The 14,255-nt window shown below is 32.7% G+C and overlaps 1 protein-coding gene across 14 annotated transcripts in view; it reads left to right on the top strand.

Moving 5' to 3' along the window:
- The window catches only part of LOC145295882 (SCY1-like protein 2), a 681,757-nt gene that overhangs the window by 596,860 nt on the left and 70,642 nt on the right, over positions 1 to 14,255 (top strand). For all 14 annotated transcript variants that reach the window (XR_013869903.1, XM_080141631.1, XM_080141623.1 and 11 more), the window contains exon 15: positions 5,593 to 5,699. Coding sequence is in view for 13 of the 14 variants with exons in the window: in XM_080141631.1 (XP_079997757.1) it covers positions 5,593 to 5,699 (107 nt within the window). In the remaining variant the exon portion in view is untranslated. The remainder of the gene's footprint in view (positions 1 to 5,592; positions 5,700 to 14,255) is intronic.

The following is a 14,255-nucleotide window of genomic DNA, read 5'->3' on the forward strand; positions in this document are numbered from 1 at the left end:
ATTAAAGTACAAGAACCCAACGTACAAGAATCCAACATTGTGTCGATGGGACGGAGATTGGAGGGTAGCAGTAGATAGTGCAGAACCTATTAGAGATCTATTTTTACCCCGCCTGAAAGGGATAGACAAGTGGTAAAGATGTGGCAATAATAATCCATGCAAGGCCAATGGTGGTTTTGTCGAGATATAAGATACTCTCTAGTATGAGTAATTTTCTCAAACGGTAGAGAGAGAGCCCACCTTTTTTGCGGCAGCCTTGGCAATGTCTTCAACATATTTGTTCCAATTCATGTTGCCTGTGAATGGTAAACCGATGAATTTGAACAATTCACCCACTATTTCAGTCACTCCAACCGAGAGATCGTTTCAAGATTCACACCATTCCTCTTAGTACAATTGTGTTTATTTCTTTTGCACTTAGTTCACCGGGTATGTTAGACAGATAGGTTTTGAAATTATTTTTCATGTGTCCGGTTGCTCCTATAAATACTGGAACGGTGGAGATCTTAAAATTCCAGTTTCTTTTCATATCGTATGTAAGGCCTTTACATTACGTTATCTTCTTAGCTCTGTTAAGTCGAGTATTATTAGGAACAGTTACTTCAACAAAGGTCGATACTTGTAACTTTCTTGTCCTATATCATTATATCAGGCTAAACAGCTCCGTTTTCTAGGTACGATCTGTAGGAATTTCGTGGTCCTTATGGAGTGTCTATGACTTATTTGCAACTGTCATTTCTTACCGCGAGGTAAAATGCCAAGTTGAGAAACTGGCGCGGTCTATCCTTTTCTCGAGAGTAGATGGGATTCTCTTAAGCGGTAGTAGGCACCTCATCTAGTGATGGCGTCACGATAAAAAATACCCTGGATAGCCCTGGCGAAGCACCAAATATTCAGCTTCCAATAAGATTTGAATTACACTACAAACTCGTGTAGTGAGTTCAATCTCGGCTACGGTCGCGCTGGGTTCTTTCTAGTATATCTTCCTAAGACTTGCTGCTACACTGGATATTCAGCCTTTTATCGATTTTTCAGTGGATCTATTTACACACTTTATTGTGTCGCACTGTATAATAGCCGTCTCCTAGCAGGGTCTTACAACTTGATGTTAGGTGGTTTTCACTCTCTAATTCTGTGTGACGAACCTGCACTTGTTTTTTCTGAGACAACTCATCTTCTTATCTTAAATGAATAGCCTCTTGATTTCTAAAACATATCACATGTACGCAATGTTCTAATAATAAGAGAGTTGATATTTCGCTTTCTAAATAAAATTAGTTTCTACGTTCAATTTATGTATTCAAACCAATTTTTAAAAAGCTTCAACTCAATAGTAAAAAATAGATACCCTGGATTAAAAAATTGTTGGGGGATATGGTAACAGTTTAAGTACGTTTTATTAATTCAGAAACAACCTGGTTATTTTTCATTATCATATTAATCATTAAAAATATGATTAGAATATTTATTATTATACTAAAGCAAATTTAGTCAACCTTTATTGCCTTGAGCTTTCCCTCTATATTTTATTAACAGAAAGTGCATGCTAAAATATTTCTTGGTTTGGGATTGAGTTACGTTTCAAAATATTTTATTTTAATCGTTGTAAATAGTCGTAATTTGCAATTAACTCACAAGTCAGCCATCTCTTAGTTAAATGTCTGTCTATGACTCTTATGTTTTGGAGCTGGATGCGTTAAAATCCAGAGAATAAGGAACATAATAATATCTTGGCATCTGCGTTCTGACAACACATCTATATTAGCGCCTTAATTTTTTTTATAATTTTTAAATTATAGAAATTAAAAAAATAACAGCAGAAATGTTGATAAAGGGTTACGTACTTGGAGATGGAGTGTGCTCATTGGTTCCGTGTGAAGGCCGGATTTATCTTTAAGGGGTTAAAGACGAACATATATCTTTAAGAAATTATTCTACTTCAATGTTACTCCACCTCAATTGACCTCACCTGAAAAATTGAATTTTATAACACTCGAATTATAGACACTTCTGACTAAAATTCTAGTATATATGAAATATGAATTGGTTTTAATGTCACTAGATAGTTAAAGCAAAGTAAATTATGTTGGACTATTTTCAAACATTATTAATAATGCTTACTCATTCGTATATTTTTATTCATATTTAAATTCATGTTTTGAAAATGACGTAATTGATTAATACATGAGGTTACACCAAAGCTATAATAATTTTAAGGTAATGTTTTAAGCTCTATTTATAAAAAAATCCGAGTAGATCACTTGGTATGACCTCAGACTAAAGATCTCAAGGTATCAGTTTCGCTTTCCGGTCATGACGTTCGTTTTTTTGTTTTTTGTTTTTGTTTTTTGTTGTTTTTTTTTGTTAATGTAATATTGTTCATTTCTAAAAATAGTTAATTCCTCTGATAATTTAAATGAGAACAAATTGTGCAGTGTATTTATTATGTTTTTATAACAATTTTGACTGACAAAAAAAAAATGGATTTGAAAGGCGGGCAGACAAACAAAATCTTTATTTATATAAGATATTAGAATTTAAAAAAAAAGGTAAAATAGTCATGGAGTGGGGGAAACGTACGCTTCCTTGTTTAATATCATACGCCACCGGATAAAAAATATGAATTACTGTTCTTTGTTCTGAATTATTTAGATGAGGGTTGATTGTTTGTATTACTTTTTTTGATTGGACTATTGTTCTCGTCTTGTGTGTTATTCGTGCAACGTTTTAATCGGTGTAGGCTCCGGCCTTCGTCGGACAACATTTCCTCTTCTCCTTTCGAAGGAGGTAACACCTACCGAAACGTTGCACAAATAACACTCAAGACGGGGACAATAGTCCAATCAAAGCAAGTAATACTGTTCTTCGTGTTTTTGTATAAAAGTCTATTCCTATTTCTTTGCGTCTTTTATTTCTCTCCCAAAAACATAAAAACTGTTCAAAAGTCTGTTTCCTTACTTCGCTAATCCTTGACATAAGACACAAAATAAATCGGCGACGGCCAGTTTGCGATGCGAAGTGTATAAATAGCGAACGTTTGGTTGGCGCATTCAAACAAGGCGCGTGTGAAAAATCAATTCTTCTTATGTTGCTAACCAGGCAGCAGGCATAGAAATTCAAAATGGAGCGTCTCTATGTTACAACGCTCTACCAACAATTATCATATCAAAAGACTGGCTGATATTTTATTAGCCGAGAAACTGGAAAATTATGAAGCGTGTAGCTTTTCTTCTCCGTCGTGTGACAACTTTAATGCAACAATAGAGTGGCATGCCCACATTTGCATATCCCACAATGCATTCTGTTTCTACAGTTTTGAGATGAGGATTGCTGATTCATATTATTGGAATTATTTGAACTAATGGTTTTATCGTATGCGTTATTCGCACGTTTCGCCTAATGTAACCTTCGACTTTCTCCAGGTGTTTCTTGTCGAATTCAAGAAGCTTTTCGTTTGGGGTCTGCACGGAATTTCTTACGAAACGAGAGCATGTTACGCTTAAGCATGTTAATCAAAGTGTTCCGTTCGAAATTCCGTGGAAATTCCCGAGTTCACCATGTAATTTCACCTGAAGGAGTATTGCATTAAAATCAATACAAGCTTTTATAAAAGGCTATTTTCGTTTTTATGTTTGCCGGATCCTAAAATATGTTTAAATATGCTTTAGCTCATGTATATTTTATATATTTATTATTACAGAGCCAATTCTCTATTGAATATTATATTGTACCTAATATATGGTAGTAATTTAAAAAATAACAAGTGGAGCATACATGGTCCTCCGTGAGTGCACAATGAACGAGACATAAAAAATTACTAAGTTCAGCGTTTGCCCCCCCCCCATTTAGTCTTAAAAGTCCAAAGGAGAAGTCAAATCTTGGTGAAAATGAACAAACTGTGCAGTTTTAGGCTTTAACATTTGTAATTTTGAGTTCTGCACTATGCAAAAAAAGAAATGATTAAATTCATCATTTGCCTCTACCCCCCCATGTAGCCCCAAAAGTCCCCAAGGCCTAAACTTATTTAAATTTGAGTTCAGCACCATGCAAAACTGCTAAATAGACATACACAGAAAATTGAATTTGGGCATGCGCAGAAAGAAGTAAAAACATGTCGGAAAATTTAAATGAACATTTTTGCGTTTCGACTTGTCAGTATTCTGTACATGTTATTATGAATCACATCCAAACAATTTTACTCCTTGTAAATCATCATTGGTGTATGATTACTATTTTCTGTTGATTTCAGTGTTTTGTGACCACTAGTTTAAGAGTTTATCGGTTAAATATTTACACACAGAAAGACACATTAACATATATCTACTGATTTATTTATATAGATTACTTTCTCTTGTTATATATTATTATTTCTAAATGAACTGCTTTAATTTCAAGGCATCTGTTCCGATGATAGTAATTGACTAAGCAATTTCTATGATCAATAGAAGCAGCATAATCAGGAGTGTTTCATGGCTTGCTATTTGGTCTTTGTTGGAATTACGTATAACGTATAAAACTATCAATATAAGATATTAACGGATCCGACATATTGGATGTGACATGGGACATTCTTTCTGAAAATAAAATGCGGGAGAATTTAAGAGATAAAAGATGTAAAGTTCGCCAATCAGCCTTTAAGAATCAATGCACTCCGCGATGGAAGAGGTATAATAGGACTCTCCTGAACTTAGATCTTAATGGAGAAATCTAAGTAATCAGACGATGCTCAGAGGAAATAGACAAGCATATGTATACTGACCACGACAAGTTATCAAGAAAATATCAAGAAGCTAAAATGACTGCCGCAACACTGAAACACATAAATAGCAACTCCAAAATCTTCGGTTAGGATACCCCTACTACATGGGAAACTGCCCCTAATATAATCCAGCAGATCAAGGAATAAAATTTTAAAAAGATGCGAACGAGTGTAAAAGACTAGGAAATAACATTGAGAATATACGTGCATATGTAAACATGATTGTTTTCAAGACTAATGTAAACAAGTTCTTGTTGGACCGTCGTCTTAAATTACCAAAACCTACCCAAATTTCATAATTTTCATCATTGTGATGTATAATCCTTATCTTTGAGTGGCCTCTGGGTCTTGATAAGCGATTACACCCCGCTAATTAGCAAAACCAAAGAAACAGGTTGTCAGACCGTGTCGTTAACTACTAAACCATCGTCACCTTCCATTAGTATATTTAACTGCAGCAAATTTAGACATGATACTGGTTTACTGTGGGAGATCTAGCTGTGAATGGATACAAATTTGCAGTGATCGAAATCGTCGGTATTACTCAGTAAGAGCGCCTTAAGCGACAAACCTATCCTTTTCAAAATTATGGTAATGCCTGGGAGTGTCTCATAGGATCGAACAGAATTATACTTTACTTCGATCTAAGGTCTGTGTCTCTGCTTCATATAACTACCTAACAGGAATCGTTGTGTGAATCAACTGTGCCTGATTGAATTTGCTTGATTATGATAATAAAGAGAAAATCTTAATATCTGAAGAATAGTCAAAGCGTTTGATCATTCATGGAAGAATTTTCCCGCTGATTCTGTGCGTCATGTGTTCTTTTGCAGCCGTCAAGCAAATGGTTCCGATGTCCAAGAAGATAAAGAAGAACGACTCAACCGAACACTTCTTAGTATTAGCGACGCTGTCCACAATGTTCAAAAGTGCAGAACTGGTACGTATAGTGATCTTCGGCAGCGTTTCAAACCCCAACCCCCATCACCCAGTTTCCATTCCTATCGCATGGTTCTCCTTTTGCACTTGTATTCCCTTTTATTCCTGAACTCTGACATCAACTAACAAGTGTCAACAAATCAATTTTTTACTAACTATTATAATATCGAATCGCATCGGGCTGCATGTGTACAAATGCGAGCAATGTCAAGGGGTGTATTAAATATTACGTATATCAAATAATTTATATGTTTCTCGTGACAAAAATACATTAGTATAGAGAGAAAGATATCTTTAGATAAGAAATATACATTACATACTGTTTGAATAGACTCGTAACTATACGTTCACAAGATAAACAAAGGAGACACAAAGAAAACATAAAAACCAAAATCATATCTGTAAACCTAACCGTAAACCTGTATTTTGATTCTTTAATAGAGCAGAAACTTAATCACTCACGATGAAGCTTCTCAAATGAAGAAGCGAAATATTAGTCTACAGCTCTATTTTGGGGGTGGGTGCGTGTGATTTTGTCTTCTATATTTTGTGGTTTACCTATTTGTCTATGCATTCTCCCAGATTCTATATTTATAATCTATCTATCACACACACACATGCACACATGCACACATGCATACTCACGCACACAAACGCATACACACACGCATATATACATGTATCAGTATTAAATTATATACTTATATTATAAAATAATATATTATGCACATATATTAGTTTCAGTATTTTCTTCAACGGTGTTTAATTCATGATTAGAGCTTAATAGCAGTATACAATATACTTATAGCAAGCAAACTTCAGAGAAAGGTTTGTCCTTTACTCTTAAATAAAGTCCGTCAAGCTAACTGCGATTAACGTTTTACGATTCTTTTTATAAGTCAATAATAATTACATGAACCTCTAACAAGTTCTATTATTACCTATATTCACCTACAAGCAGTCACACACATATGTACGTTATATATGTGTGTGTGTGTGTGTGTGCGTGCGTGTGTGTGTGTGTGTGTGTGTGTGTGTGTGTGTGTGTGTGTGTGTGTGTGTGTGTGTGTGTGTGTGTGTGTGTGTGTGTGTGTGTGTGTGTGTGTGTGTGTGTGTGGATACATGGAGACATCATAGATCAGTAGTGAACAAATTTATGACATATACGGTAAAAAATTCAGCATAAACATTAGTTTTGTGTACGATCGTTTTTGAGACGACATGAACTTTTATTGAAACTAAATTACTTTATGATAATTGCAATGCATTTCTTATAGCATACAAAACAATGAAACATAAAAAGAGACACAAACTACCAAAACCATAGATGCAGAGAAACATACACCAATAGAAAAGGGATGTTTTCAGTTATTGTTTTTAAATGCAATATCCAAATGCAAAAGAATTAATAGTTAAACTAAATTAAGAGATAAATTCGCCATTAATAAAATTGAAGAGATTCTCTTTTTTTATAACGATATTAATAGATTATATATAAAACATTCTTAATAACATTTTCAAAAAATAAAGAAAACCATAATATAATTTGGAGTTTAGCAATTACAATCAATTACAAGTTTTATTATAATTACAAAGAAATAAACATCAATAATAATAATAATTATAATAATTATAATAATAATAATAATTATAATTATAATAATAATTATAATAATAATTATAATAATAATAATAATAATAATAATAATAATAATAATTATTATTATTATTATTATTATTATTATTATCATTATATTAACGAATGAAGTAATAAAACTACAAATAATGGTAAGAGATTTAAACAGAAAATTTCATACATTCATTAATTCAAAGCTAGTTAAATGAAAATATTTTCACTAATTGCATATATATATATATATATATATATATATATATATATATATATATATATTATATTATATCATATCCTGACGATGTCCCCTGCAATAGGGGCGCAACGTTGATCACCATTTTATAAATTCTTCGGAGTTTCTTTCTCAAAACAACATATATATATATATATATATATATATATATATATACTTTAATGAAATAAGATTTAATTAGATATTTTTTTCAAACAGGTTAGAACCAATTGTAATATGTGTGTGTGTGTGTGTGTGTGTGTGTGTGTGTGTGTGTGTGTGTGTGTGTGTGTGTGTGTGTGTGTGTGTGTGTGTGTGTGTGTGTGCGTAATATATTTATATCTCATTCTATCGGGTTCACAAGAAAGTTCTTGCAGGTTTTAACTTTTAAATTCAGATGACCATATCTCGATTCAAACAAACATTTATTTGTCAAAATAAACACCATCAGAAACAACAGACTTTTGCCACGTAAAAATGTTTCGTTCTAATGGCGATTCAGTCGCTGGAGGTGTTATGGATATCGGTTAGGTTTTTTAAGCAGAAAGTATTCGAGATGCTTTAAAAAGTGGTAGAGAGGGCTTATAAGGCAGAGTTTTGTACCCCAATTCGTTCAATGTTTGCGGGGTCGGGCATTGTCGTTGAGGAGAATTGAACCTTTTCTGTTGACTAATGATGGGTTTTGTTGTCGAAGTTTCTGATGCATTTCATCCATTTGTTGACAGTACTCGGCTCTAATGGTTTCGCCTGTATTCAAAAAACTAATGGATGAGACCGAGTGCAGACCACCAAGCCGTCAGCATGACCTTCGTTTGGTGCAACTCTGGCTTCCAGTAGTGTCATAGAGCTTCGTCGGCGTCTAACCACTGAGCTGGGCGTCGCTGGTTGTCGTAAAGAATTCACTTTTCATTGAAAGTCACAACCTGGTCGGGAAACGGGTCGTTCTTGCTGCGTAAAAGGAAAGATGGCACTTGATAACGGCGTTTCTTTTGGTTGTCTTTCAATTCGTGAAGCAGCCATTTATTAAGTTATTTCGTCTCTCAAGTGGTTGGAAATTGTCGTATACGTTACATCTAAGTTATTGGACAGTTGTACGTTGATTAACTTCGATTAAGCTTCTTAATTGATCGTTGTCAACATCCGATGGTCGACACTACGATCATCATCTTCAAGACTCTCGTCGCCACCTCGAAATTTCTTAAACCAGTATAGAAACATTTAAAAAATCCCCTATATATATTTATAAATACAACTCTTTATCTAAACAAACATAATATAAAGAATATTCTTCGTCAGAACCGCTACACTTTGGAATTCCATTCCGGGTCCCTGCTTCCCCAACTGTACTGACGTGCAGAAGTTCACGTGTAACGTGAACAGACACCTTGCTGCCCAAATCCCTACATAGTACCCAATAGATGTTACCCCCTGATAGTAGCCCCCTACACCAAAGTGGCAATGTGCCTTGTTTGGGGTGAAAATGTAATTTTAAAAAAAATTTTAAATACCCGAACAGTCTAAGACTGAAACGAAAAATCACTAGAGTAAAATCTAAGAATCCAAAAAATAAATATCAAAATTGAATGAAAACACCCCTACCCTTATTTCAGAGGAGCTGGTTCATCTCCCCCCTCCTCACACATACACATTAGTAACGACCTTGGATCACAGTTACCTTTCTAGGGACGCAAATAACTTCATAATACTATAAAACATTACACACATTCTTCAAACCAATAAACAAAAACACACACACACGCACATTATACCCTAAAGAGAAAAAAAGATAAATAAAAACAAAAGCAGAAACAGAGAGTGGGTGAGAGAAACATAAGACAGGGGTGACGGCAGCCCAATAAAACAGTAATAAAAATTGAACATTCCAATGAAAAGTAGATTCACTTCTACGTTTCCATCTCTTGGAAACATTTCAAATGAACTACGAAAATGCTCTTTTTACATCTCCAATACATCTTTAATATATTCTAAGCATTTTAAATAATTTCTGAAGAGGACGCTTCACAGAACGTCTAAAACGCGTTAAAAACAATTTCAATGATTTAAAAACATTATTACAATGATCTAAACATAATTTTCAATGAAAAACCAAGACACGGGATGATAAAATAATGTTAAAAATACACATTGTTGGTTACCGCCCACTTATTTAAATATATATATATATATATATATATATATAATATTGTTTGCCAGAAGTTAAGTAACCAACAAAGTTTAACGAAATTAAAACAAGAGTGCTCCATACTGAATTAGAGCAGGTATACTCTTTATTTTTTTACATGAGCAGTAATATGTTGCTACACAGTCACGAGCATGTTTCAGTCAGCTAGTTAGTTGTAAGATTACAAACTTTGCTTTCGTATAAGCTGTATCGCCTTAGTAGGTTTCTAGTTACTTGTAACTAGCTGACCGAAACATGCTCATGTTACTGCTTATGTAAAAACAAATAAAAAGTATATCTATAACCCTTATCCTTGAGTGGCCTCTTGGCCTTGATAATGTGGTGATGCCTGTGTAATATATATATATATATATATATATATATACGAGGATGAAACTTCCGTGTACCTAATCTACAAAACATATTTTCATAACTTAATATATACTTGAAGTTGTAAAAATAAAACACCATACACACACACACAGACACAGACACACACACGCACACACACACATATATATATATATATATATATATATACACGGCGAAAGTCATGCGAGAACAATCACGCCACGGGTAATGCCGAAAATAATGAAACAAAGGATTCCTTTCACTGATGATGACTAATGTTAACATTTTAAAATTAACGCCCGGCTGAATCCCGAAGACAATTGGCTGGTTGTGACGTCAGTAAGTTCTTAAGAAATGAGCCGTTAAGTAATGGCCGCTGCTTTGATCATTCATGTCAACGAGCGTAGCTATAGGATTACAGAACTGTATGTTGGAGAATCGAGAACTAATTCTTTTTATCTAATAAAATTGGGAAACTTTTGTAGAGACATTTTACCTCCAGTGGACAACGACGTTAAATCAGTTATTGAAGTTCACGCTGCACTTGGCCTGGACATGCTTTCCTGATTATATTATCCATCAAAAAGTGACTTGCAAGGTAATTTGTAGTTTCGTGTACAAGCTGCATAATTCAACATAATCTTCAAAGGAATGGTTACTCACAACTACTCTTTTGGTTTTGAATACTTATTGAACTCTTCATTATTGCGGTTCAGATCAAATGTATGCTCAATTGATCAGATTATTAATACACACCATGAGCTAATATGTTTATTTGTTGGGGTTTAACCTTTGGATCATTTTATGACGGGTATCTATTTATTAAGGAACCGTTTACTCCGTCCTCTAATTGACATATAAGTGATATGTTCTTTTTAAATTTTTTGATAAAGGATACTGTTTAACGTATAAATATATGATGTGGGGTAGTTTTTTGATCAACTAAATACATAATATTTAATGGGTTGTTTTGCTTTACGGCATATCGACCCTTTCGGGTTATTTAATGCGAAATTCCGTAATTCTGATTTTATACATCAAGGTCTTTATATCTTAAAATGTTCATTCTATGTTTGTTTTGGCTGTTTTGTTTATGACCCTGGAGCACTGAGGCGTCGCCTATATTGCGTGGACTCATTTTGGTTATATTGTTTATATTATGGGACCTGATGCTACCAGATCAGGCTGTCTAAAGATACCAGTTTCCTGACCTAAAATGCGCCAACCATTGGTGTCATTGTTTTATTCTTTTTTTTTTTTCGTTTCCCTTTGCAAGACTCAAATGAATAAATATTTAAATATAAAAATTGGCAGTAAATAATCTGAAAATGGTTGATATGCCCTAAAACAAAACAAATAAACCAAACTTCATGAATAAATATTTGAAGATATAATAAACTGGAGCACAAAAACCTATTTTTTAAATTACTGGATTCGGTATTTGAAAATGAGTTCATACGTTGTAAAACGAAACAATTACACCAAACATTATGAATAAATATTTGAACATATAACAAACTCGAAGCATAAAGCATTTTTTCCCAAAATTACTGAATTCAGCATTAAATAACACAAAAAGGATTGATATTCCATAAAACAAAAAAAAATCCAATTATCCTATTTTAACTATTCAATAGCAGCAGATCAAACCTTTTGTACCTAAAATGAAAAACCTATTGTGAACGATTCCTTGAATACAATTTAGTGAAGGTTCACCTTTCTCGATAGTATGACAGTGTAAACAAATTTAAGTATTCCGACATGATTTGAACCCGGATTATCCAATTAAAAAAAATCTGTGTCAATATCTGTTGCGTCACTCGTGCGCATGCGCATACGATACCATATTTGTTATTAAAATTAAATTTAATGAACAAATCATCCAAGCCCTCATTGTGATTTCGTTTCATTTGTTTCGGCCAATGGTGAATTTTCAGTTGAAAAATCTTAAAATCCCCACAATTGAAATAATTTATCATGACAAATTTAGAACGTAGGATTCCATCATTTGCTTCTTTTTTTCCTTTCGACATTTGCTTGAAATATTAAGAATTGTGAAGATGAAAATTAATTATTTTTGTCATTTTCGCATAAACCATCTAATTAACAGCATGACTAAAATCATGCGAAAACATTGGTTCAGACGTTTCTAAATTTTGAAGAACCCATGGCGCAATGGTTCAAGTAATTGTAAAAATCAATTGTAAAAGCTATATTCTTCTAAAGGTTGAAGGTTCAATTCTCAGTGCGGGCGACCGAAAAAAATGTAATTGCGAATTACTTAGCACCTCTATCCAGTCATGGCTGACAGAACAAGAGCATGTTACCCCGTGAAGTAAATAAAAGGTCCCGTTGGAAATTCTGTCCAAAATCGACAAGATCCAGCTGAAGAAGGTCTGAGGTTACATCGACCGAGAAATTGTAAAACTCACACTCAAGATGAGAACATTAGTCCGATGAATCCAAAATGTTACATTAAAATCTTTTAAATATTTAGATAGGTTAACATTTAGAAAGTTTAACATTTAAATAGGTTAACATTTACATAGGTTAACATTTGAATAGGTTAACATTTAGATAGGTTAACATTTAAATAGGTAAACATTTAATATTAACATTTAGATAGGTTACCATTTAGAAAGTTTAACATTTAAATAGGTTAACATTTAGATAGGTTAACATTTAGAAATTTTAACATTTAAATAGTTAACATTTAGATATGTTAACATTTAAATAGGTTAACATTTAGATAGGTTAACATTTAGATAGGTTAACATTTAGATAGGTTAACATTTAAATAGGTTAACATTTAGAAAGTTTAACATTTAAATAGGTTAACATTTAGATAGGTTAACATTTAAATAGGTTAACATTTAAATAGGTTAACATTTCAATATTAACATTTAGATAGGTTGCCATTTAGAAAGTTTAACATTTAACTAGGTTAACATTTAGAAAGGTTAACATTTAGAAAGTTTAACATTTAAATAGGTTAAGATTTAAATAGGTTAACATTTAAATAGGTTAACATTTAAATAGGTTAACATTTAGATAGGTTAACATTTAAATAGGTTAACATTTAGATAGGTTAACATTTAGATAGGTTAACATTTAAATAGGTTAACATTTAAATAGGTTAACATTTCAATATTAACATTTAGATAGGTTACCATTTAGAAAGTTTAACATTAAACTAGGTTAACATTTAGATAGGTTAACATTTAGAAAGTTTAACATTTAAATAGGTTAACATTTAAATAGGTTAACATTTAAATAGGTTAACATTTAAATAGGTTAAGATTTAAATAGGTAAACATTTAGATAGGTTAACATTTGAATAGGTTAACATTTAAATATTAACATTTAGATCGGTTAAGATTTAAATAGGTTAACATTTAAATAGGTTAACATTTAAATATTAACATTTAGATAGGTTACCATTTAGAAAGATTAACATTTAAATAGGTTAACATTTAGATAGGTTAACATTTAAATATGTTAACATTTAGATGGTTTAACATTTAGATAGGTTAACATTTAGATAGGTTAACATTTAGATATGTTCACATTTAGATAGGTTAACAATTTAATAGGTTACCATTTAGAAAGGTTAACATTTAAATAGGTTAACATTTAGAAAGGTTAACATTTATATAGGTTAACATTTAAATAGGTTAACATTTAAGTGGTTTAACATTTAGATAGGTTAACATTTATATAGGTTAACATTTAGATAGGTTAACAATTAGATAGGATAACATTTAAATAGGTTAATATTTAGATAGGTGAACATTTAAGAATACCAGGTTCTGTATAAAAATGCGGTCCTAGTGCCCTCTGAAGCTGGTGACCGGCATCAGTCTACAAATATAACAGACTACTGAATGTGATCCGGGTTGATCAGACACTTGCGATGACATATCGATTTCAAAATGCATCATCTCTACGATCAATACAACCTTCGACTGCTAGATTAATTCTGGCTTTTGAAACGCATGCGCGTGTGTAGATAACAATTGTTCAAGCGGCTAATACCGATTATAGTCATTCGCGAGGATTGATTTCTTAACTGTTTCTCTATTTGGCGGGATTTCCCTAACATCTGTAAGGTATTAATCTCCTTCAAATACAAGTTTTCATACGCGATTTTTGCAGAAAC

Source organism: Euprymna scolopes, chromosome 16 (genome assembly GCF_053919585.1).
Source record: "Euprymna scolopes isolate OS-2025 chromosome 16, ASM5391958v1, whole genome shotgun sequence".
Lineage (NCBI taxonomy): Eukaryota > Metazoa > Mollusca > Cephalopoda > Sepiida > Sepiolidae > Euprymna > Euprymna scolopes.